The 22,042-nt window shown below is 56.0% G+C and overlaps 7 protein-coding genes across 7 annotated transcripts; 2 read left to right on the top strand and 5 right to left on the bottom strand.

The window, feature by feature from the left end:
• Nucleotides 1–213: 213 nt before the first annotated feature.
• PHYSODRAFT_540988 (hypothetical protein) lies at nt 214–9,009 on the bottom strand (the record flags this gene model as incomplete). Its single annotated transcript, XM_009523463.1, has 1 exon — nt 214–9,009. One exon carries the CDS (start codon nt 9,007–9,009, stop codon nt 319–321), a length of 8,691 nt encoding a protein of 2,896 aa, XP_009521758.1. The 3' UTR covers nt 214–318.
• A 1,314-nt stretch (nt 9,010–10,323) lies between these two features.
• PHYSODRAFT_443065 (hypothetical protein) lies at nt 10,324–11,233 on the bottom strand (the record flags this gene model as incomplete). Its single annotated transcript, XM_009523462.1, has 2 exons — nt 10,324–10,437; nt 10,478–11,233. Coding segments are annotated over 2 exons (870 nt in total), but the record flags the coding sequence as incomplete, so codon positions are not given.
• Nucleotides 11,234–11,313: 80 nt separating this feature from the next.
• Nucleotides 11,314–13,661, bottom strand: PHYSODRAFT_556029 (hypothetical protein). The gene is made up of 3 exons (XM_009523461.1): nt 12,511–13,661; nt 11,745–12,445; nt 11,314–11,673 (listed from the first exon to the last, which is right to left on the bottom strand). Exons 1-3 carry the CDS (start codon nt 13,579–13,581, stop codon nt 11,424–11,426), a joined length of 2,022 nt encoding a protein of 673 aa, XP_009521756.1. The 5' UTR covers nt 13,582–13,661; the 3' UTR covers nt 11,314–11,423.
• A 1,384-nt stretch (nt 13,662–15,045) lies between these two features.
• Nucleotides 15,046–15,564, top strand: PHYSODRAFT_327369 (hypothetical protein; the record flags this gene model as incomplete). Its single annotated transcript, XM_009523460.1, has 1 exon — nt 15,046–15,564. The coding sequence occupies one exon, from the start codon at nt 15,046–15,048 to the stop codon at nt 15,562–15,564; it is 519 nt and encodes a 172-aa protein (XP_009521755.1).
• Nucleotides 15,565–16,330: 766 nt separating this feature from the next.
• On the bottom strand, nt 16,331–17,097 carry PHYSODRAFT_327368 (hypothetical protein; the record flags this gene model as incomplete). The annotated part of the gene is made up of 4 exons (XM_009523459.1): nt 16,331–16,397; nt 16,477–16,640; nt 16,733–16,812; nt 16,884–17,097. 4 exons carry the CDS (start codon nt 17,095–17,097, stop codon nt 16,331–16,333), a joined length of 525 nt encoding a protein of 174 aa, XP_009521754.1.
• Nucleotides 17,098–17,978: 881 nt separating this feature from the next.
• On the top strand, nt 17,979–19,163 carry PHYSODRAFT_327367 (hypothetical protein; the record flags this gene model as incomplete). Its single annotated transcript, XM_009523458.1, has 1 exon — nt 17,979–19,163. One exon carries the CDS (start codon nt 17,979–17,981, stop codon nt 19,161–19,163), a length of 1,185 nt encoding a protein of 394 aa, XP_009521753.1.
• A 34-nt stretch (nt 19,164–19,197) lies between these two features.
• On the bottom strand, nt 19,198–20,360 carry PHYSODRAFT_540980 (hypothetical protein; the record flags this gene model as incomplete). The annotated part of the gene is made up of 1 exon (XM_009523457.1): nt 19,198–20,360. One exon carries the CDS (start codon nt 20,358–20,360, stop codon nt 19,392–19,394), a length of 969 nt encoding a protein of 322 aa, XP_009521752.1. The 3' UTR covers nt 19,198–19,391.
• Nucleotides 20,361–22,042: the final 1,682 nt, after the last annotated feature.

The following is a 22,042-nucleotide window of genomic DNA, read 5'->3' as shown; positions in this document are numbered from 1 at the left end:
GTGAGTAAGAGAGAGATGGTGTCGAGCACGAGGTTAGACGGAAGGAGGAAGGGCAGCTCACCTCTGGAGCGCGCCATGCGCCACGGCCGTCGTCGCGCGCTGAGCCATGCTTCGTCTTGCTGTCCTGTGGTCAGTCAAAACTAGTATTAATTCTCAGAGTAAATACTGTACTCACTTCAACAACAAGGCAACTTTCGCTCGTGACTAGTAAGAAGAAATATATTGACGTCTGCAGTTGCTGCGCTATCCCTTCGCACAGCTCGCGCGTGTGGTTGCCGCATGTACTCGCCTTTATTGCTACGCTATCCTTCGCGCAGCTTACGCGTACCGCCGCATGTCGTTCACGTAGCGGATGCTGAGGTAAATCTTCGCCTCCGACTCGCACTCCTCCAGCGGGATGCCCACGGGCGAGGGCGGGAACGTGCCATCCAAGCAGATCGAGTTCCCGCTCAGGACACTAACCTCTTGGTCGTAGTCCTCGAATCCCTCGTTCTCATCCTCCGACAAAATGCTGCTGCCCGACTTTGGCGGGCGGCTGAGTCGCTGTCGCCACGAGTCGTCCCGAACCTCCACCGGATGCTCGCTGGCCGAAGCCAACTTGCTGATGATACTGCCGCGCACACGCTTGCGGCGCTTGAGCTGCATTTTAGCGTTCGTATCCGCCAAAAGCTTCGCAGGCACCGACTCAAAGTCACGATAGATGTCCTCCATGGAGAAGCGCACAAATCCCAGGCGCTTCTTGGGCAGCGGCTTCCGCTTGTGGTAGACATTCACCTCAACGAACGTGTCCAGCGAAGTCACTCCAATCAGCCACGACTGGTCGTACTTGGGTGTTCCCGTGTGGCGCATTGTCGAAGACTTGTATTCACCGAGCTCCTTCGCAGGATAGCCGTCCGTCTGAGAATACACGCGCACCACCACCTTCGGGTTCACGTTATCGGGCAGTCCGTCGACATACAAGCAGTGCACCTCCACCTCCGTAATCACGTTTGAATCCGAAAGTTGCTTGAGCGATCCTGTCTGGAGATTGCGGGCAGGTCGGCGGGTTCCTTCGAAGTGCTTCTCGTCCATCAGATGCGTTGTGTTGTTCACCGACTGCGACAGCTTTTCAACCACACCAAGCGTGCCAACAACAGGGGAAGCAACAAGCTGCAACGTTCCACGGCCGACACCCTTCGCGAAGCCCTTCACACCCCCACTCTTAGCGCCACGCACGGGTTCCTTCACGAATCCTGACACGCCGTACGCAATACTTTTGCCAAGTACCTTGCCACCTTGCACAAAACCTTCAGGAATGTGGCGGGGTTCATTCGGGTCCTCCTGGCTTTCGAAGTACGTAGCCTTCTTGACCACGTCGCCAAGCCCATTTGACACCTTACCAATAGACCTCAGGGGGACACCAAAAATCGTCTGTACGACAGTCACCGCACTTTCGCCCTTACGCCGGCTTTTTCCCTTCATGTCGCGCTTCAATTGGCGAGCGGCCAGTGCAAAACCGTCCACAATGTCCGTGGCAAGACCAACTGGATCGCCTAACATCTCGACACTTCCAACGATCTTGTACCATTGGCCAATCACGGAGTGTACGATCTTCAGCACGACGTCGTAGATCAGATCGTACTCGTAGAAGAAACGGTTCTGGTAGACAATCTCGCCGAAGTGGAACTCGGGCGTCACGTGCGCGATGCCACCGACAATGCTTCCCAGGGTATTGCCCAGAATGGATGAGATGCCTTCGCCCTTGTCCTCTTGCAGCGAATCAAACACCATATCGAAGTCATATTCGCTCATATGCCAGCGCTTGAAATACATCAGCATGCCAGCAGAAACAGATCCATCTGGGAACGGAACATTCAGCAGTAGCATCGCATTCTTGGCCTCCACACCCTGCTGGAGAATTGTAGCCTCGTCACTTCCAGGAATTAACTGGAAGAGCAGGTTACTCAGCCCAATTAGGTATTCCAAGTTCAGTTTGACAGCCATAGACTCGAGTTGCAGGTCGAAATCGTTGACGATAACGATACCGCTTTGCGGGAGTGTCTCGCAGGTGAGCGTGAAGAACGGTCTTTCACCGTCGCCAGGGAGCCATCCCTCGCGCTTGTCGCTATTGAAGCCACTGTCCAGAGGAGCGAAAACCACAGGATACGCTGAATGGGGAGTCATATCGTCGAATTGGACGTGGTGCACCATCAACGAGATTCGCCGAGATCGTGCCTTCGAATCAAAGCGAATGGTCTCCATGGTGATGTTCAACACTTCCTGCGGCTGCTCGTCCACAAGTGTAATTCCAACTCCATGCATCGACACGTCAATAACCGTATTACTGAGCCAATCACTCACAAACGCACGTTGTCGAACGTCCGAGAACACTGTGGTATCTCCCATGGCGAAGACTCGAGTAGATCCATCGATATACACTTCGGCGTGAAGACCTTGAGGCGCACTCTTTACCTCGCCGATCTGCATGAAGTCCACTATAGTCGGCACCTTCCAGTGTGTGGCCATGACACGCAACCGCAAGTCTCCCTTGGGATCTTCCCATGCAAACAAATGACTCTCCAAAGGCGCCAGAACAATTTCCTCCGCAGTCTTTACCCCATGTTGCACGTATCGGAAGGAGTAGCGAGTCGAGCGGTTTTCGATACGGTAGTTCGGGTTCGTCGAAATATCCGCGATAGTGGCGAAAATGGTCTCAGCCACTTCGTGGACACTTACGCTGCACACAGGTCCATCGCCCAAGCTGCCACGCGTCCAGAATACGGCCTCTTCCGACATGTTGTACGCCACATTCGGATCACTTAGCTTGGAGTCAAGCTTAAACAATGGCATGTTCGGACTCCATTCACCCACATCCTGGCTATCGTTCGCCATATCACGGACACGTAAGCCAGCCACATATTTCTCAGGACCCCTCAGGCGATACACCACAACTGCTTCGCCTTCTCGTAAGGTGCAGTCAGCCTGCTCAGTACGGTTTTTGCCGCGGCCCCCCTTCTTATCCAGTAGAATAGGAGTTGCTTGGAGTGGTCGTGGAACGTGGTTCAGGAACACAAAGCGCGGCGAGATAACGAAAATTTTTGACCTGAAAAACTGGGCCGGTGCAGCACGAACTTCAAATGCGAGTACGAAAGCGTAGTTGCCAGATCCGTTTGGCCTCAACTCTCCCTTCTTGCCCACAGTTGTCATGTCCTCGGGTTCGGACCATCCCAGCTTCTGAAAGTTTGGTAGGTACTTTTTCGTCGTCTCAGGCACCAGCGATTCACCCTCGTATGTCGGCGGCGTCTCCTGGAATGGCTGGAGACTAATAAGTGCCTTATCCGGCGGGGCAGTCGCCATCAAAGGAATTTCCTTCGCGTCAGGGAAGTACGCTCGGTGTTCTTCAATAGCGCAAACCCGACCACGGGACAACTTAAAGCGAAGGTCCAAGCCACTTCGGTTTTGAATCCAGAACGGAGAGTAGAAGAATACTGTGCGGGCGGCATTTTCTTCCCACTGCGGGTGGAAAACGAAGCTTGGGCCGTTATCGAATAGGAGCTCGAACGCATCTTCATTGAACGATTCGCGGTCGGCTTCAAGGTGCACCAGGAACGGTGCGCTCCAAGTCGATGCTCGGTTGGTCTCACTGGCACAAAGCCGCATCATCATCAAAGCGGGTTTGTTCAGGTCCAACCCGAACACTTGAATGGTCTTACCACTCTCGATGTGCATCTTTCGACTGTTCACTTCGTTCACGTAAGCAAAGTAGTCGATCTCGCCCAACGTTGTCACAGCTCGAGATTTTTTGGATTTTCCAGCGGTATCCACAACGCGGAACTCGCCCTTGGAAGTCAGCGTATCTTCAGGGCAATCATCAGGCTGTACAATTGCGTACTCAACACCGCACGGGAGAACGTTGTGGAGTACCAGCTGGGGTTGAATCGTCAAAGACCAAGTACCCAACTGCGCATTGTTGACAGAAATCCGCTCAATCACGACCGTGGGCTGATTGTCAATGCAACTTGACGACGGATACACCACTTCTTTTCCAGCAGGAACGAACTCATTCGGATCGGGAAGTGCAGCGTTCGTACCCAGTTTTTCTTTGACACGTTTGGCAGAGGATACGGAACCATTTCCTTCGCCACGTAAGGCCTTCTTGGCTTCAAGCTGCTCGAATCGTGTCATCCGCTTGTATAGTCGCTGATCAGCAACAGATAGGTCTAGCGTGTTGCTCCATTCTGTTTCTCCCGTTTGCCGAATAGCGAAAGACCCAGCGCCAACCAAATCCAAAGGAATACTGATTGAACCGAGCGCTGGCAGCATATAGAAACGTTTAGCTGCGTCGGGCTGTTCCGGGTTGCAGCGAGCAACAGCACCTTGCTCGTCGTACATGATCAGCTCCGTATCCTTAGCAGTCCCGTTGCGAATATACTCCGCACCGGATACCTTCACTTGCAGACCGTAAAATCCATCCACCGAAATGTGAATAGCGGCTAGTACAGGCAAGTATTGGCGCATGCAGTCAGCATAGTATGAGTCAATCCACTCGTAGTTTGGATCGATCTCCTTCACTCGGTGTAGACACGCGTACGCCTTTTGCAGCTCTTGACGTGTAGGCTCCTCGACCTTCGTCAGCAAAGCCACACCCCGATCGTAGAGAGCAGCGATCGACTCCTCCGATTCCACGTCCTCGAACAGTGGTGTCAGCTCATACACTTGAGTCTGTCCGATTGACATCAATGGCACGTTATGAATCGTCCGGTATCCTTCGATCTCGATTGAGATGAAGCGGTCGACTGTCGCACGCGACTTGGCGATCGCGATCTTGAACTCTTCCCACGAAACTTGTCCGGACTTGTCGGTGTCTGCCAGAGCAATAAAGTCTTCAACAGCCCGAGAAAAATCGGCTTCGTTCTCCAGAATGCTGCTACTGCTGCGCTTGTATACCGAGGACTTCCTAGCACCTGAAGTTCTGCGTTGCTTGTCTTCTTCTTCATACACGCTTCGCAGCACAGAGCGCACTTCCTCAGTGTCCAACTCACCACTTCCATCCTGATCGGCATCCCGAAAAGCTTGTCGGAGTTGCTTTTCCTTCAAACTTTGTTGTTCATACTCTTCCGCTTCGCTGTTATCCAGAAGCATGCATGCGTGCGCTTCGCCAGTAGACACAGCAGTCACTGCCGTCACAACCTCTTCGCGCACGCGTTCCTTCGTTTGCTTTTTCGCCACCAGATAATACTTGACGTTCACCCCGCTCTCGTTCAGCATCCAGAAAATCGCGCCAATTTCTTTGACGTGCGGACGTTCAGCCTCCGTGCGATGTTCAACCTTGGAGAATGCAGCCATGTTCGAATTCACTGCTTCCATGAACGCTGACGTGACGTTCATTTGGAAGTAGCGATCCGATGAATAAATTACTTCCAACGGTGACTCGGGCTCCTTTTTGAAATCAAGGATACCTTGATAAAACTCCATGAAGGGTTCGATTTGGCGTGCCTTCGTGTTGTAGTAGTTGCCATACACATCGAAGCTGATCTTGGCGACACCAAAGCTGTTTGTCGACCGTTTTCGAGCTTGGAGGTCTGTGACAGCGTTTGCCGATCCACCCTCCCACACCGAAAAATTTGCGTAAATGCCGAGTTCCTCGAGGGATGTTTCAATTGCCGGAAGACCCAATGGCAGCATATTGTCAATCAGGCGCAAGTAAAACCCACCGAAGGATGTGGAAACAAGAGTCTGAACGAAGATCTGCCGCTCAGCGACAGACCCCGGGTTCAGGGAAGTGTGGGTGTGAGCATCGTCCTTCAGGCTAGACAACAACTGATCGATCACATCTCCTCGACCGCCCATATCCATCTCTTTGCTCAACAACCAGGGACTCTGTTCGCCTGGTTTAACGAGCGAAGGGTTCACGATCCGGTTCCACGCTTCTTGTGCGTAGTCGTAGTTCTTGAATGCACGCACCATCTTCTTCTGAACGACAATAGGTGGCTGACCATTCAGCGACGTAGTTGACGCACCAATCTGCTCTTCGTAACGCTCCCAAAAAGTCGCAAGTGCTGCTGCGTTGGCAAGCGTGTTTGCATTATCACCAGTGAGGTACGGCACCTTGTTTCGTTGCATGTCCGGATCGACATATTCCTGACCAGTAATCGCAACCACGTGGTGATGCAGCCGCGTGTACAGGATCTTATTGCGGCTTAACGCGCTTTCGAACTCCTCCAGGGAGATGTCGCCACTTTCATCGCTATCCACAATGCTGACAAAATCCGCCACAGTCGCATCGAACTCCTCCTTTGTCAGATTATCACAATCCGTCGCGCTGCGAAGAAGGTCCCTAATCTCTGACACGTCCAGGGATCCTCCACCGTCAACATCGCGCAGTTTGAACTCGGCTTTCAATCGGTCCATGTACCGCTTTTCTTCAACCTGTCGTCTCGCTCTTTTCATTCGAGCTTCGCCCTGCTCCCGCTTCTTGACAACTTCAATGTCCTCCTTCATTGATTCATTGAGTGAACCCAAGATGCTCAAAAGGACGCCCAGATCAGTTGACGACAAGTTCATAGCAAAGTCGGACATTTGCATTGTCAGCTTCCTGCGTGCACCAGCTTTCACTCTGTCTCTGCGGTGTGGTGTCAGCGAGCGCTCCTCCACCTCCTCGATGTCTGGGTGGTCAACCTCCACAATTTGCTGCTTGGCGGCAGCTTTGCGAGCGACACTCCATAAACTTGACGCAGATTTTCCACCAGACTCGGACGACTCATTGGTGAGCTTGGACAATTCTCTTGACGGATCACCGACCGAGAGCCTGTATCCCATTGCAAGATCAACACCTTCGCCTTCGAGCTCCAAAATCGTTCGAACGTCCCCGATCTCAAGCTCAATGCCATCAGCACGCAAGATGATAGTGCATGGGGTCAATGCAACATCCACTAACTCCAACTCGACGGCCTCCGACCGCTCAGAGCTCAGGATTCGAAGCTTGGTATCCGCAGTGAAAGCCAGAACTGGGGACTTCAGCGTCGATGAATCACCAACGAGACAGAACTCGCAACCCTGCAAGAGAATGCTGGAGCCGAGAGAGATTCCGCCAAGCATCAGCGGTGAGTATGGCTTCGGTAGATCTTCAACATAAAGGTGCTTCGCAGCATCTCGTTGTTCGGGAGAATCCATACCGTCCGCCATTTCGTACGCAATGAACCGCATTTGTTCGTCCTCGTCTTCAGCAATAGCGGGTAGGAACTTGTGCATCACGTCCAGTAGCGGGTCGAACACAAGCACAAGCGAAAAGTGCTTGAATGTCACCCCAACGTCCATGTAGCCATCCTTACGCTGGGACACAGCGATCGACATCATGTCCTCAGCTTCGGGGTTACGGTCCATGATCTGACGGAACACATTCGTACGAGCCCCACGGTTGTCCAGTAAGCCAAAGCGCACGATATCTAGCGCAATCTCCACGGCCGTGTCTTTTTCAGCAACCTTCGACATCAGGTAACGCAGTTCGAAGTCCATGTCGTACACGAAAAATGTCAGCAGCTGCTTGTCATTGTCCTCGAGTAAATTGAGGTTCATCTTCGCCATCTTGAACGACATTCGGAACAAATGGAACATTGGCGGCGTGCCGGGAATTTTCTCCTTGTCCACGTAGTGATCCACAGGGTTCTCCAAGAACTTGCGTAGGTTTCCCCTCTCCAGTTCCTCCTCGCTAATGAACGGCAAGGGCTTTCCTGCATCCGGGATCTCCCAGCCAAGGGACAGCGCACGCAATTGAAGTAGGCGCGTGGCCAGTACTTTCACCTCCAGCTCATCCAGCCGGGTCTGTCGCTTGAGTATGACCTCCTTCTGCTTGTAGCCTTCATACAGTCGACGCACAAAACCCAGCTCGTTGTCGAGCTTGCACTGCTCGTTGAACAGAGACATGTACTCTTCAGACTCGATCGGAGTGAGCTGCACACACGCGAGGTCATCCGCGATGGACGCAGCCGTCTGCCAGTCGTAGTAGTAGTTGATTGGCTGGAGCAACTTCAACAGCATGCCGGCTTGCGCGGGGCGGAACTCCACCACAAACTCTTGTCCCTGTGCGAACGAGATCTCGAGTTCAAACGCTCGCTCGCCCGAGCCCTGTCCCATAATGAGCGACTGGAAGATGAAGGGTATGTACACGCCGATGTCCATGGAGAGCGGGGTGATCAAGTGGCAGGCGTCCGCGCTGCCGCCGGGTTTCGAGTTCAGGACCATCTCATACTTGACCAGTCGCAGATCGCGCTTGCGCCGCCCGTCGTCACAAGGGCCGCTGCGGCCCATCTCGAACTCGTCGAGTGCGATGCCCACGGTGGCGCCCGAGTACTCGTCGCGGATCGAGAGCGAGAACGCCTGCAGCACGAACTCGAACGAATCCAGAAGCTCGTCCACCCACAGGTGCCAGAACGCAGGCTTCAGTGGCGCTTCGTTCGCCGTCTTGGGCTGCTGCTTCTCGGCCGCGCGGATCTGATCGCGCAGAGTCGCGAGGTCCTTGAGCTTCTGCGCCACCGTCGCCGTCCAGGCGTTGACGCGCGCCACGCGCGCCTTGGCCGCTTGCTTGACCGCCTCCTCGCAGCGCTCGGCGTTCGCGTCGCGCTGCCACATCCACTTCTCGGCGGCGTCGAGCGTCAGGCCGAGCCGCAGCCCGGCCATCAGCAGCTTGGATTCCATGGGCTTGTGCTCCGGGTCTGCAGGTTGGCCGCTGACAAGGCGCACCATGCGCGCCCAGAGCGGCGCGACCAGCAGCAGCCGCTTCATCTCGAGCCGCTCCAGTCCGAAGGGAAGCCCCGCCAGCGGCTCCAGGTTGGGCAGCACCTGCCTGCCCAGCACCAGGTCGCGCAGCTCCAGCGAGCCCTCGCGCAGCGACCACGAGATGGAGAACTTGGCGCCGACGGCCGAGGCCGCCAACTGGCGCAGCAGCAGCGTCAGCAGCACGTCGCCGTACGCCGCGAAGGCCGCAGCGAGCGCCGCCGAGCCCAGCAGCAGCACGAGCAGCAGCGTCCACATGAGCGCCGCAGAGACCCAGTCGGAGAGAGGAGAGAGCGAGCGAGGTGTATGCGGATCTTCGGGTCTGCCTTGCTTGAGCGCGTGAGTCGCAAGAGTGAGAGTGGTTCGGCGAAAGGCCGGCGCCAACTGGCGTACGTACGAAACGTGGGTGAACAAAAAAGCACAAAGCACCCTTGGAAGGGCCAATCAGAGGCGCCGGATGCGCGACAAGTGGACCTTGTTTTGAGTTCATTAGCCATCAGTCTAGCGCGCTGACATCAGTAACCTTATAGAGCTTGGTCGGGGCCGGCGGCGGCAACGGCACAGACTGCTGGTCATCTTGGCGGGGCTGCTGCCTCGCGCCATGCAGCTCGCGCAGAATGTCCGCGCGGCTCAGAACGCGCACGGGGGACTCGCCGGCGCCGCTGTCCTCGTCCGCCGTAGCCCCATCCGCCGTGTGTTCCTCGGCTCGCTCGTCGTCCTCGTCCGGCTTCGCGCCCCCGCACACAACAACAGCACAATGCGCAACAAGTCAGTACAGTCGGTGTATATCGATCGGGCCCGCGGTGGCTGCAAATGAGCCGCTACTGAACCGGCAGTGGCATCCCGTACGAATACTACGCACCTCAAAGGCCGATGGCAGTGACTGCGGGCGCAGGCGGCAGGGCGCGGCACTGGCGCGCTGCTGCAGTTGAGCCCAGGTCTCGCGCGGCTCCACGTCAACTCGGCTGCGACCGACCTGCCAAAGCGCTGCGACTGGCGCGGGGGCCGGAAGATCCGGTTGTGTCGACGACACGGCAGACAGAGCCGCGGCGTCGTTGCCGCTACGGTGTTCGACGACAAGGGACTGCTCCTTGATCCCTTCCTCGGCGCGCGCAGTCGTCTCCTCGTTGTCATTTCCGCTCGCGGTCTCGCCGGCGTGTACGTCTACGTCTACAGCGCTTGTGTCGACCAGCGAGATGGTCTGCACGGGCAAGTCAACTTCAACTTGGGCAGCAGCTGGTTTCTCGGCGACTTCAACGGGAAGCTCGCTTTCGCCGCTTGACTGCGTCTCCTCCTCACCTTCACCTTCACGGTGTACATACCCTTCTTCCTCTCGGGACTGCAGCGGTGGTGGAGTGCCAGCGACATCGTCCGTTGACTCGGCAGGCCGTGGCACCGTGGACGCCCAAAACGTTGACCCCATCCGCGCAACACCATCGCCCAGCACCTCGTACTTGGCTTGCTGGGAAGCTGCGTGGGCCTCTTCAATGCGCGCGTCCCACTTTGCACGCTCGGAGGCGTCCATCGCAGCGTACTCCGCCTTGGTGATGGCTCGAAAGCCCCGCAAGTCCACATCGACTTCTTCTGGCTCTGCCTCGGGGGTGGCTTCAAGCAGCTTCTGGGCCCGCTCCAGCTCCAGCTCCTTGATCCTCCGCTCTCGAACCTGCGTTTGCCAGTCCCGAAACTCTTGCAAGCTGCGCCGACGCTCTTCGTTCTCCTGGTTCACAAACGCACGCTTGGCCTCACGCTCAGCCTCGAGTCCGCCAGATTGCCACGCTGTCACCGAGGCGCGCTCGATCGGGAAAATGGGTCGGTCTAGGAACGACAGCTGGGGGAGCGCTGCAATGTACGTCTTGCGGAACGATCGCGTGCTGGAGACCACGGGGTTGCCGGTGATTCGCAAAGCCTTCAGCATTGGGACAGCCTTCAGTACGCTCAAAGTCTCCGGGTCGTCGATTTGGTTGTGGCTGATGTCAATGTTGTTGAGAAGCGGGCACTTCGCGAGCTCTTGCAAGTCAGCGCTACTCGTGAGGCGGTTGCGAGACGCATTGAGCGACAGCAAGTTGGGCAGTTGGGCCAGCCCCTCCAACGACTGGATGCGGTTCTCGCTCAGGTCCAGCGTATTGAGTTCGCGCAGGGTGTGTAGATTCTCGACCTTTTCGATGAGGTTTTTGCTCAGATAGAGACACCGCAGGTTGACAAGAGGCTCCAGGTTCTCGATCTTGGAGAGGCCATTCGACTCGAGCCACAGAGCTTTTAGGTTGTAGTACGCTTCCAAACCCTCGATGCGCTGGAACCCGCGGAAGTGAGCGTACAAGCTGTCGTTGAGCTCTGGCGTTTCGTAGCCGTCGTTGTTCAGACACAGCTCACGCAGCGTCTCGGCATCCATGACCGGCACCTGGCCCTTGCGCTCCTCATAGAATCGCTTTTTCTCCAGCTCTCGAAGCCGGTCAAACGACGACATCACGCTTGTCGTGGGCATCTTCCGCCAGCGAAACAATCAGCAGCGAGCAGGATCTAAAGTGAGAGATACAAGAGACTTTGAGCCGATGAACAGGCGCGGACGGTTCAAAGATTTGCATTTCTGAAAAAAACGTTCCTCTACTGAAGCCCAGTAAAATACATTCATCGCACCAGCTGAACGTCACACACGACGGGAATGGGAGGGCGGGTTATAGATCGATGAGCTTGAATTCTTCGCGGAAGTGGGCAATGTCTCTCGTGTCCGCAACCTTCACGAGGTCGAACCGTTCCATGCACGTGAAGCAAATGCGTAAATAGCTCCAGATGTGGTCTGCGCGGTTGTTCAAGCTCAGCGCCTGTAGGTAGCACTTCGTGGCCTCCTCGTAATTCCCCAGGTTGGCGTGACTGATGCCCAAATTCAGCCACCCACGAGCATATCGCGGCTTCAACTCCAACGCGCTACAGCACATATACGAATTTTTTGGTGAGTCTAGTGATAGCGTCTTCCAGTCGAGATACACGCAGCTTACCGATGATACGCAGGAATTGCCTCGGAAGACCTCGCCGAGTTTGCCAACGTTGCTCCAATCTTGTTCCACAAGGCATACTCGTCCGGGCGCGAGTCAGTCGCAACCTTGAAGCACTCAACTGCTGCGTCATAGTCTTTCGACACGTTGTACAGGACACCAAGAACAACCTGTACGTCGGAGTCGCTGGGGTCGTGTGCACGCGCCTGCAGCATGAGTTGCATCACCTCGTCCATCAGCGATCCATCGCTGTATTCGTCCACCTGGATTTCCAGTCCGTGGAATTTCGGGTTGTGTTGCACCCAGGCCTTCAGCGTTTTCAGCGCACCCTGTGGGTTAAGCTCGTTCACGTTGCTGACTCCAAGTGCCAGCAATGCACTCAAGTTGTACGGATCCTCCTCCACCGCGCGCTCCAAGCAGATGATGGCGCTCTTGTCCTCATCGTTCTCAGCGTGGCACTCACCGAGCATCCGCCACGCCTCACTGTTATCAGCGTGTTGCTGTACCTCCGCTTCAAAGGCGAGGATTGCGTCATCCAGGTGTCCCGACTTGAAAAACTCGACACCCCTCTGGAAATTCTCGGACGCGTCCATGAACGGGTTGTCAGCCTTGTAGGCGTAGTCCTGGTTAGTCGCGTTATCCCACGCATCCTCAAACGGATCAGTGGTCTGCGCGTCGGCCATTGCTTTTTCCCAGATCGCCTCCTGTACGAGCATCCCAGCGCCGTCAGAAAGACATCTACGATGGTGTGCATCACTGGCTCACTTACCAAGTTGTCGCTGTCTCCCCACGCGCTATCCATCGCTTTCTCTTCCGCAGTCTTCGAGTCGCCCCACGCCTGGTCCAAGCCCGTCGCATTCGCTGTGCCTGCCTCGTTCCACGCTCCTTCTAGCGGATGCGCATGGGCTGCCGCCGACTCTGCGAACACACTCTCCATTGCAGCGGCCGACGCGTTGCCACTTTGCTTCCAGCTTGAGTCAAAGAGGTCCCGGTTTGAGTGCATATCGGACGTGTCTTCCCACGCTCCCTCCAGCGCGCCCTCCATCTTCAGCTCACCACCGACAACTTCGTTCTTCTCTTCGTCGATTTGCACCTCGCCAGAGCTGACCTGGTTCATGAACTTGAGGAACTGACTGTTCTGGAACTTGGGGTCCGGGTTCTGGCTCATGGTGCGTGCCATCTCGCTCGAAGCTTGCTGCACCTCCAGGTTCTTAGCGGCTTCTTGCGCCACTTGCTCGAGCGGGGCATCCACTTGCTGCGCAACCGCTGGCGCAGCATGCATCATCGGCTGGTGGTGCATCATGGGCACGGGGGCCTTGGCCTCCTCCCACGCCACCTCATGATGCGACTTGCCCGCGGTCTGCCAGGCGTCGTCCAGGTGGTTGGAGCGGAAGTCTTCGACCCACGCGTCGTGCTGCATGGCGCGCGGGTGCATCATCTGCGGCCCCATCATGGGCGGCGGCGGTGGGCCCTGCATGTGCTGAAACTGCGCGCGCTGGGCCTCCCCGAAGGCCGCCTCCATGGAGGCCTGGTGTGCGTGCATCATCTGCTGCTGCGCCTCGCCTGCGCGGAAGGCCGCCTCCATGCGCGAGCGGCTGGCCGCCTCCTGCTCGAACGCCGCCAGGAACTGGGGGTCGGCGCCTTGGGCCACGTTGGGGCGCTGCATCTGCATCTGCAGCTCGCTGCGCCCGCCGTACGGCGGCATGGGGCCGCGGGCCTGGCGGCCGCGCGCTTGCGACTGCACCACGCTGTCAAGGGCGCGCGAAAGCGGGTTCTGCGCCGCCACGGTGCCGTCCACGGCGCAGCCCGTGCCCTGTACGATCTTGCCCAGCACGTCCATCTCGGTAGCTAGCTCCAGCAGCGCGTGACGATGGGAATGGTGACCTCCGCCCTTCAAGAAGCTAGCTCCCTTTGGCTTGCGTAAGCGAATGGGAAATGACACTATACGTATGAATGTAGTCGGTAAATGCAGATCCCGTAATCTGTGTGACAGTACACGTATACAGGAAACCGAAGCGAAAACTTGTGCTGAAGGCGTGTAAACGTACCACAAAATGACGATAGGCGTATGAACATGCGACCCATAGCTCGAGCGTATCAGAGCTGGAAAAACCTGTTGATTTTCAAAAAATGAATTAGGTTCTGGGTTTTGGATAGGTTTAAACTGATTTTACTGGGTTTAAACGTCCACTGTCATACTCAGTCTGATGTATCACCCTCTTCACCCCAACGCATATATAAGGTGCTTACCTTACTACTTAATATGTTGTTGTTCGTTCCGATGTGCATCACTGATGCAGCATCCGTTTCTTTTGGTCCGATACGCATGCACGGGTTCGCCTTGGCTAGTCGTCATCGTCACTTCTATTATGTACGACGAACCCATATGCATCGCTGCTAATGCACTAGCGTCGACTTTGCAAGACTCGATAAAGGTGCTCGTTGACGCATCGAGGCGCACGCACAACTCATGAATGCCTTTGCCAAATGCAATGGATGCACACACGGAATGCAATTATTGCTGATTGTGTTCATGGCTGACAGATTTCACTTGAAAATCACCAATTTTCCCCCATAATCCTCTTCATCCAGATTGAGACACAGGTGCGGATGCATCTCTTTAGCCCCGTTCTTCGTTGCTGGTTAAAGCTTCATTTGACTGATAACACAGTAGCAGCGTCATTCAATCATAAGTCAGGGGCCTCTGGCGTTCTCCCACACAGGGCATACTGGCCCTGTGTGGGAATGGTTACAACCCCACGTCGATCGTAAAAAGCCAAACTCAGCTAAAACACGCCACGCCGCAATATATCCATGTAATATACCAGCATCCTGTGCAGAAGCAACGAGGAAAGTCGCAGTAAGTAGTAACTATGATGAAGTTGAACCTAAAACCCAGCAAAATTCGACTGGTAGGTTTTTGAGTTTAAACCCGGGGAAAACCTAATGGTTAACCCCTTTTAAACCCAAATTGCCAGCTCTGTCTGCTGGAAGGGCAGGGACGTGGAAACTAAGTGCTCTTTGTGCTGTGGGGAATAACACCTTCGGTTAGATGATGATGGTGCTGAGCATACTGCTCAGTATACTGCTCAGCACCATCATCAGTGTGTGCCCCCCCCCCCACCACCACCACCATTTCAGCGCCATCATTGATCCATCGGGCCATCAATCGATGTATGGATTGCAAGACTACCGGCCAAGTGCTGCTATGTGACCAAGGAACATGGCAGCTCAGACACACACATCCCACAATTCGAATTCCTCTCGACTGCGCAGAACCTCAACACTCCTACGATCTACCAACATGAAGCCGAGCCAGTTTATCTTCGCGCTTTTCATCGCTGCCGTGCTTGAATCGGCCTGTGCCATTGGCTCAGACTATCAAGCCGAGGCTGCCGTCGAGGTACCTGCGAGAGACGCCATCCAGCCGCTGAACGCGCTCCGGCGCATCCAAATCACCTCCGAGCTGTCGGAACCAGAGTCTGCGGGCTCAGCTTCTTGGGGCGAGTTGTCTGGCGCGGAGCCTACAGGCTCAGCTTCTGCAGCCGGCAACTCGGCATCTGCTTCCACCTCGACGGCTGAAACGGAAGCTCCGACGACGATCATGGTGCTGCTGCCCGACAACCTTGCACCAAGTTACTCTGGTTCCGGCAGTGTCATGTTCTTCGATGGATCCGTCGGTGATGATGACAAAAAGGCGAGCAAGTCGGCCAGCTCCGACAGTGCCGCTGACAAAACATCCAACGCGGCTTCGGGGCGCAACTTCGGGGTAGCGGTGATGTTGACTGCCTCCACGATCCTGTCCGCTCTTCTGCTCGCGTAAGAGGGGCAACGGAGTGCTCCAAGGCGCGACAAAAGCCTGAAATCTCCGAAAGTCTACATGTAGAAAACAATTGAATGTATCAGCCAATATGCGTGCAACACAAATTCCTCGTTATTCGGCTTGGCATGACTGCTGTACATGGTCTCTGGCGAGGAACACTCTCGCTTATCCTGCTGCTTTGTGGTCCGTATAAATGAAGAGCAACAGCGTTGCCGCCGTGAGAGCACTCGCCATCCGGGATGGACCATCCCTAATTCGGTGTGACTCGCGTTTGTTAACAGAATCACAACAACTAGCAACAAGCGAGAGCTCCTGTTGCTCCAGCTCCTTCACTGACTCTTCTTATAAGTTCTGTACATACCTATGGTATGCAGCTTTTTTAAATCTTCAAAAAGCTCGTGAGCGTGGGGTTGCCGCGCTGTTTCCTGTCATCGTATACACAGGTGCTGCCGCGTGTTAACACGCAGCACTCGCAGCGCCAGGCCGAAAGCCGAGCTTGAAGCTTGAAGCTTGAGATAACAACGAGTCGTCTGCTCGAGCGGTCCAAGCAGCATGTCCGCCCACCGGATCTGCTCGTGTCCTATGCAGCGCGTTCATTATCCATCTGCCTCGGCAAGAAGAACCAGCGCCGTGCAGTGTGGCGGTCGTGCTCTGGTTGTAGTGTGCCAATACTGTAACCGCTGATACATGTATGTGTTGATGCAACCTGCTACACATGTAGAGCTTCTGGGCTCGAGACGACGCCAATCTTGCTCGCGCTGCTTCTTCAGGCTAGAACACCATGCAACTCGGCTTTCCACGGGCAAGGTCTCTTGCTGTGGTTGCTGTGGTTGCTGTCGCAGAGGAAGACACAAATCAAGTTGACAGACAGGTCACCATCGCGAGGGCCGTGCACAGCAGTTCGAGTCGAACTTCGACAAGGCTTTGGCTCTGCCAGGCTGGGGCCTTTGGGTGTCCGGGAACATCTCGATGTACTTCTGAGGCACCTCGATCGGCGTGTCGAAGCAGAAGACCTCCAGCATGTAGTACAGCGAGTCGATGGTAGTGCGGTCGAACGTCAGCTGCCTCTTCTTGCTCTACAGGGAGGGAGGGGGCCACAACCAGAAACACACACAGTTAGTGTCATTCTACCACCTGCAACAGTATCTACACTTTACTGTTAACGCACCGTGATCATGGCCTTCTTGACGCAGGCCGTGTCGCTCTCGATCTTGTCGTCCAGCTGGCTGTTGAGGTCCTCCTTGACGACTTCGGGCAGGGCCGAGTTGGCGATCTTCTCCCTGTCGTCGGCCCAGACCTGGTTCAGGTCTCTCATGTACTCGGTGTAGGACAGATGCCGTCTCCGTCCTTGTCCAGCTCGTCGAAGCTCGGGTAGTACGGGTCGCCCATGGACTGGACAAAGTCCGGCACCTCGAGAGCCGCGGCCATTTGCTGCTCGGCAGGCATCGCGACCGCGCTCGTCTGCGTGGACCGCATCGTGGCGTAGCCGACACCGGCCGACGCGCCGATCAAGGTGGCGGCAGCGCCGACCATGGCCAGACGCTTCTCGCCGTGCTCTCACCGACACGGCAGAGGTCGCGAGGGACGATTTCTTCAGAGCTTTGCGTTCTGAAGGCGATGTGCTCGACAGCAACGAGGCGTATCCGCAGTGGTACCGCGCCGGTAGACGTAAGTCACCCCCCAAGTGTATGTGCGCGCGCTGCAGCCTGCACTGCACTTCCAGCAGTGTTTCTGCCAGCGTGCTCTATGCGAGAGCTCGTTGACGACTAGGATTCGGGCTGGTCATGTATCTTCGACCCCGTGCGGCCGAGCATGTTAAACGGAGTGCGCTTGCATCACCTGCATGACGCACACGCATCCTTTAACTCGCACGACGAACGCTCGCCTCCATGCAGCCACGCTCTGCGGCAACACGCGCGGCGTTCATGGCGACTTGCAAGTTGCACTGCAACCTGCGGCAATGTTGCCGCTCCAAGCAGCGCTTACAGTATTGATTTATCGGGCAGAGCAGAGGTGCGGCTTGCCGTCATCACAGCAAACAGGAAGCGCCGCGATTTGCATCCACCGCACCGAACAGCGCGAGCTCGAAGCGCTTCAAGCGCTCACTCGATTCCTCGCTTGCCCCACCAGAACCGAGCTGCCTGGAAGCGCATTGGTACCAGCTCGGCTCGCGGCGAAGCCACCTGCTGGAGCCAGACCTTGACTCGGCGGGCCTTTTTCAAGGCAAATAAATCAACTTTGCCGAGCCCCCCCTAGCCCTATTATTTCCAGTAGACGTTTTTGTGGACGGCCGCAGGCGGCATCGGCATTATCGCTTGGGCACTGTCGCCGAAGCGCGTGCTGTCCGCGCCGCCACCACGGTTTTCAACCTGCTGTTCGTTGCAGGCCGCGCCTTCCCTCGCGGCGCTGCCGACATGGGAATCTCGTGCTCGCGCGACCACAGCCGCGCGCCATCTTCGTCCGCCGCTAGACCGCGCCGCAAGCTCGGCATGGGCGACCGCCGCAGCAAGGTCACCAGCTCCTCGTCCGAGGCGCGATCGCCGCCCTGCTTCCGTCTGCGTAGATCGGAGCAGAGCCGCAGCCAGCCGGAACCCGCGGTGTCGCCCGCCACGCAGGACCGGAGGCGGAGGCTCAGCCCGCGCACCAACGCTGCCAGCCCGAGCCGAAAACCGACCGACCAGTATCTGCCCAGCCCCGTGGTGCGGGACTACGCCGCGGTGTCCACGCAGAACAGCCAGTTTAGAAAGCACATGGAGGACGAGTGCGTCGCCATCCCCAAGTACAGAGCGTTCCCGGACGACCCGGCCGTGAGCTCCTTCTTCGGCGTGTACGACGGCCACGGAGGCGACTTCTGCGCCAAGTACGCGGCCAAGTACTTCCACCAGAAACTCGCAGAGCTCATGCAGTCCAAGTACAGTGAGAAAAGGGGGCGCTCCTCCGAGGCCGAGAGCAGCAGCAACCGCAGCAACGTCACGTCCACCAGCAGCATGGACAACTGCTCGGATGTGGAGCCCGACGTGCTGAGCAACGCCGAGATCGAGAGCTGCTACGCCGAGGCCTTCTCGTCGCTGGACAAGGAGCTCGAGGACTTTGACGAGTCATCCGAGAGCGGTTCCACGGCTGTCACCTGCCTCATCCGCAAGTACAACGGCCGTACGACTTTCCACATCGCCAACGTTGGCGACTCTCGTGCAATTTTCTGCTGCGACGGCCAGACCTCGAGGCTATCTGTCGACCACAAGGCCACAAATGAGGACGAGATCAAGCGAATTCGCGCGCTGAACGGCATCATTGTCAACAAGCGCGTGGCTGGATCCATATCTGTTACGCGCGCTCTGGGTCAGGCGGACGAGAAGAAGTTCATCACCAGTGCACCTCACATCGCGTCGTTGGAGATCGCATCGGACGACGCCTTCCTTGTATTAGTGAGTGACGGCGTCACCGATGTCTTCACCGACGAGGAGTTGACGGAATTCGTCGCCAAGCGCCTTGCGGAGGGCGAGAAGTCGATCACCATTGGCAAAATGCTGTTAGACGAAGCGAAGGCCCAAGGCTCCATGGACAACATGACAGCCGTGATTATATGTTTCGGGGAGTGAGGGAACTGTCCGCACAGCAACAAGTAGAGCTAGTAACTAAGGCCATTGAGCCATTAATTATTCCGTCAGCGATTAAAGTGATAAATAATGCATTCATCGCCGACACGTGACAACGAAGGACTGCCATCCAGTCCACCGGTCGAGGTACCACAACAAAAAGCAAAAAAAGCTCGAGAGATCGGTCGAGCGGAGCCCTCTCAGGAAGCGCTCAAAGGCAACGAGGTTCGCTCACAGATCAAGACTGCGAGGCTCCATCGGCTCCGGAGACGTGCGTCGGAACGTGAGCACAAGCGGCTTGGGGGCGAACTGCATGACCTGGCACATTTTCTTAAAGCCCAGTCTGAAGACGTCGAAGTGGTTGATAGTCAACAACTGGTCGCCAACGCTCACCTTGTTGTGCTTTCCACCACGCCCTGCCACGCCCGACTTGTTCATGGCCATGACCACGGGGTACGACTTGCCCTTCTCAGGCTTCAGGCTGATCCCGAGCGGGCCGTCCTCTTCTCGCCAAATAACGTAGCTCAGAGACCGCTCTAGCCGCTCTCGACTCTTCTGCCGGTCTGTCCGCGCTGTCAGCGACATCCGCCGAGGCCTTTTCGTGAGACTTTGCAGCTCGTGGGACGCAGGTCTGCGGAATCGCAGCACGGCCGGCCGCACGCCGCTGTCCAGGATCTGCATGACTGCGTCGAACGGAGCAGCCGCGCGTTTGGTGCTGCGTTCGTTGATCGAGATGAGATAGTCGCCCTCGCGGAGATTCCACATCCCAGGCAACGAGTCGTTGCCCTCGGCCACTTCAACACACGGATACTCCGTGATATCGCACGAGACGAAGCCCACCGAGCCCAGACTGGAGCCGTACCAGAGCAGGATCTCGTACTGCAAGTGGTCCTCGTCCAGTTCCTCCGGCATGCCCAGCGAGTCCAGGGACGACGCCGTCGATGCGGTGCGCTGCATTGAAGCGTTGGCCGACGCGCGCAGCTTGAGACGGTACCGTAGGAAAAGCTGGATCTTGCTGGCCGCTTCCTCTCTCACGAGCGCCTCCGCCAGCCACTTGTTGAACGACGGAGGCGCCGGCGCCACGGCCTTGATGGGGCTGCCGCAGTCCTGAGGTTGGCGTTCCAAATCGACCACATTCGTCGCATGGTTCTTCGTCGTGAAGGTCTCCAAGTCGCACAGTTGCAGAGCGTCGACGCCCATTGGGGTCAATATAACTTGCAGCGACAGGTACGTGAGGTGCTGGGGCGCTTGATGGCCACTTGCGCTATGACGGGCGAGTTGCTGACTCGGTACTACCGAGTCGGTAGCCCACAACAGGAGTCCACAACGGGTAGTCCACAACGGGTTGCACTGGCACTTGGTGAGACAAAGTGAAAGACGTGAGGGCTCGGGGCAACCGGCAATGGAAGACTGCTGTTGCTGCAGCTGTGGATAGGAGACTGCCACTGCAGATGGCAGGGCAGGGCAAGGCAACGCGAGGCAACGCGGTGCCGCAGATCGGAGCCACGATAGATTTTCAGGCAACGGCCAAACTTTTTTTGGCGCGGGTAACTGCCAAATGCAATTTGGGATGATGCAGTCCGTAGTGCTTGAAGCAATTGAAGAGGTCACGTGAGACCCACTGCGTTCCAAAGGTCTCGGCATGCTGCCAGACTAATAAATTTGATCGACAAGACCCCGAGTTGCTTCAGAGACCGAGTATCTTGCGTGTGTCTGCGGTCTGCTGCTGAACGATGGATGCCATGCACGCCTGCCGCTATTTTTTTTGCCAGCCCTAGGCCTCCAGTTTTAGTGGCAACTTACCCTACACCGGCAAATGTTGGAGCAAATTTAGCCGTCTTATCTTTGAACGTCCAAATTATCTTTGATTCCTGCACTTCCTGGTGGGTTCATTAGCCAAAATAGCGGCAACACCAACAAGGAAGCAGCAAAAGCGAGCACGCTGGTAGCAAAGGAAGTTGCCCAGTTGCTGCCACAAGTGGATTGCTTGCTTATTGTATTTTTAGTTTCGGTAGGCATTTATTCACTCACACGCACGCCATCGTTTGGTGACCCATTTCGATGAGGAGCATTGCGGCATCGCGTTCACCAACGGAATTGCTGCGGACGTACCCTCTCCGTTTCGCTGCTTGCTGAGTGCTCTTGCGTGCGGCATGCGATCTTCTTCAGTGCGAAGCGGCGTTAGTAAGAATGGAGGGATGACTTGGGTTGATCACACAGCGGGGGCCTCGTCGGACACCCATCGTTATGGTTGGATCTACTTGAGTAAAATTATCGGATCCGCATCCTTCGATGATGACTGTCGAGTTACTAGACAGCTAGGCCGCTGCAGAACGGGTTTTGCCGGAACGACAATAAGTTTCAGTCAACTCAGCAAACAGGGGCGGTACTGCAGAGCGAATCTTCAGAAACCGCGAGCAAAGAAATCCTATACCGGTGTTCTCCCGCCCTATATTGAGCTGTCTAAACGTAATCAACTAATTCGACTGCAGCTACCGGTGTTTGAGCGTGAAAACTTAAAGTCCATCAACACCACACCCGCACGAGTTAAAGATAAACTAGCGGAGCATCACGGTCGCTACGCTCATGTTGCTTTAGGGGTCGACCCCCAAAACTATGCTGACCACAGAGTTTTGGACGACGTCCCCACTTGAGGAATTTGAGTCGCTTGCAAATTCTAGCGCTTTATTTCCCCTTTCACGCTCCCCGATTTGCTGGCTATTTTGCAAACAACATAAGTACCATTCATACGCTGTTATTAACGGTAGACTGATACACCTGACCTGTGGTTCGAATGCCAGAACACTTGTATTTTACTTACTTAGGTAAGTGTAATAGCAGAATGTGCACACTGGCACAACGAAAAGTGAATAAGGGGTTAC

This window comes from Phytophthora sojae (genome assembly GCF_000149755.1).
Source record: "Phytophthora sojae unplaced genomic scaffold PHYSOscaffold_2, whole genome shotgun sequence".
NCBI classification, from domain to species: domain Eukaryota; phylum Oomycota; class Peronosporomycetes; order Peronosporales; family Peronosporaceae; genus Phytophthora; species Phytophthora sojae.
Note: the sequence above shows the minus strand (reverse complement) of the source record. Positions and strands in the feature narration are given on the sequence as shown.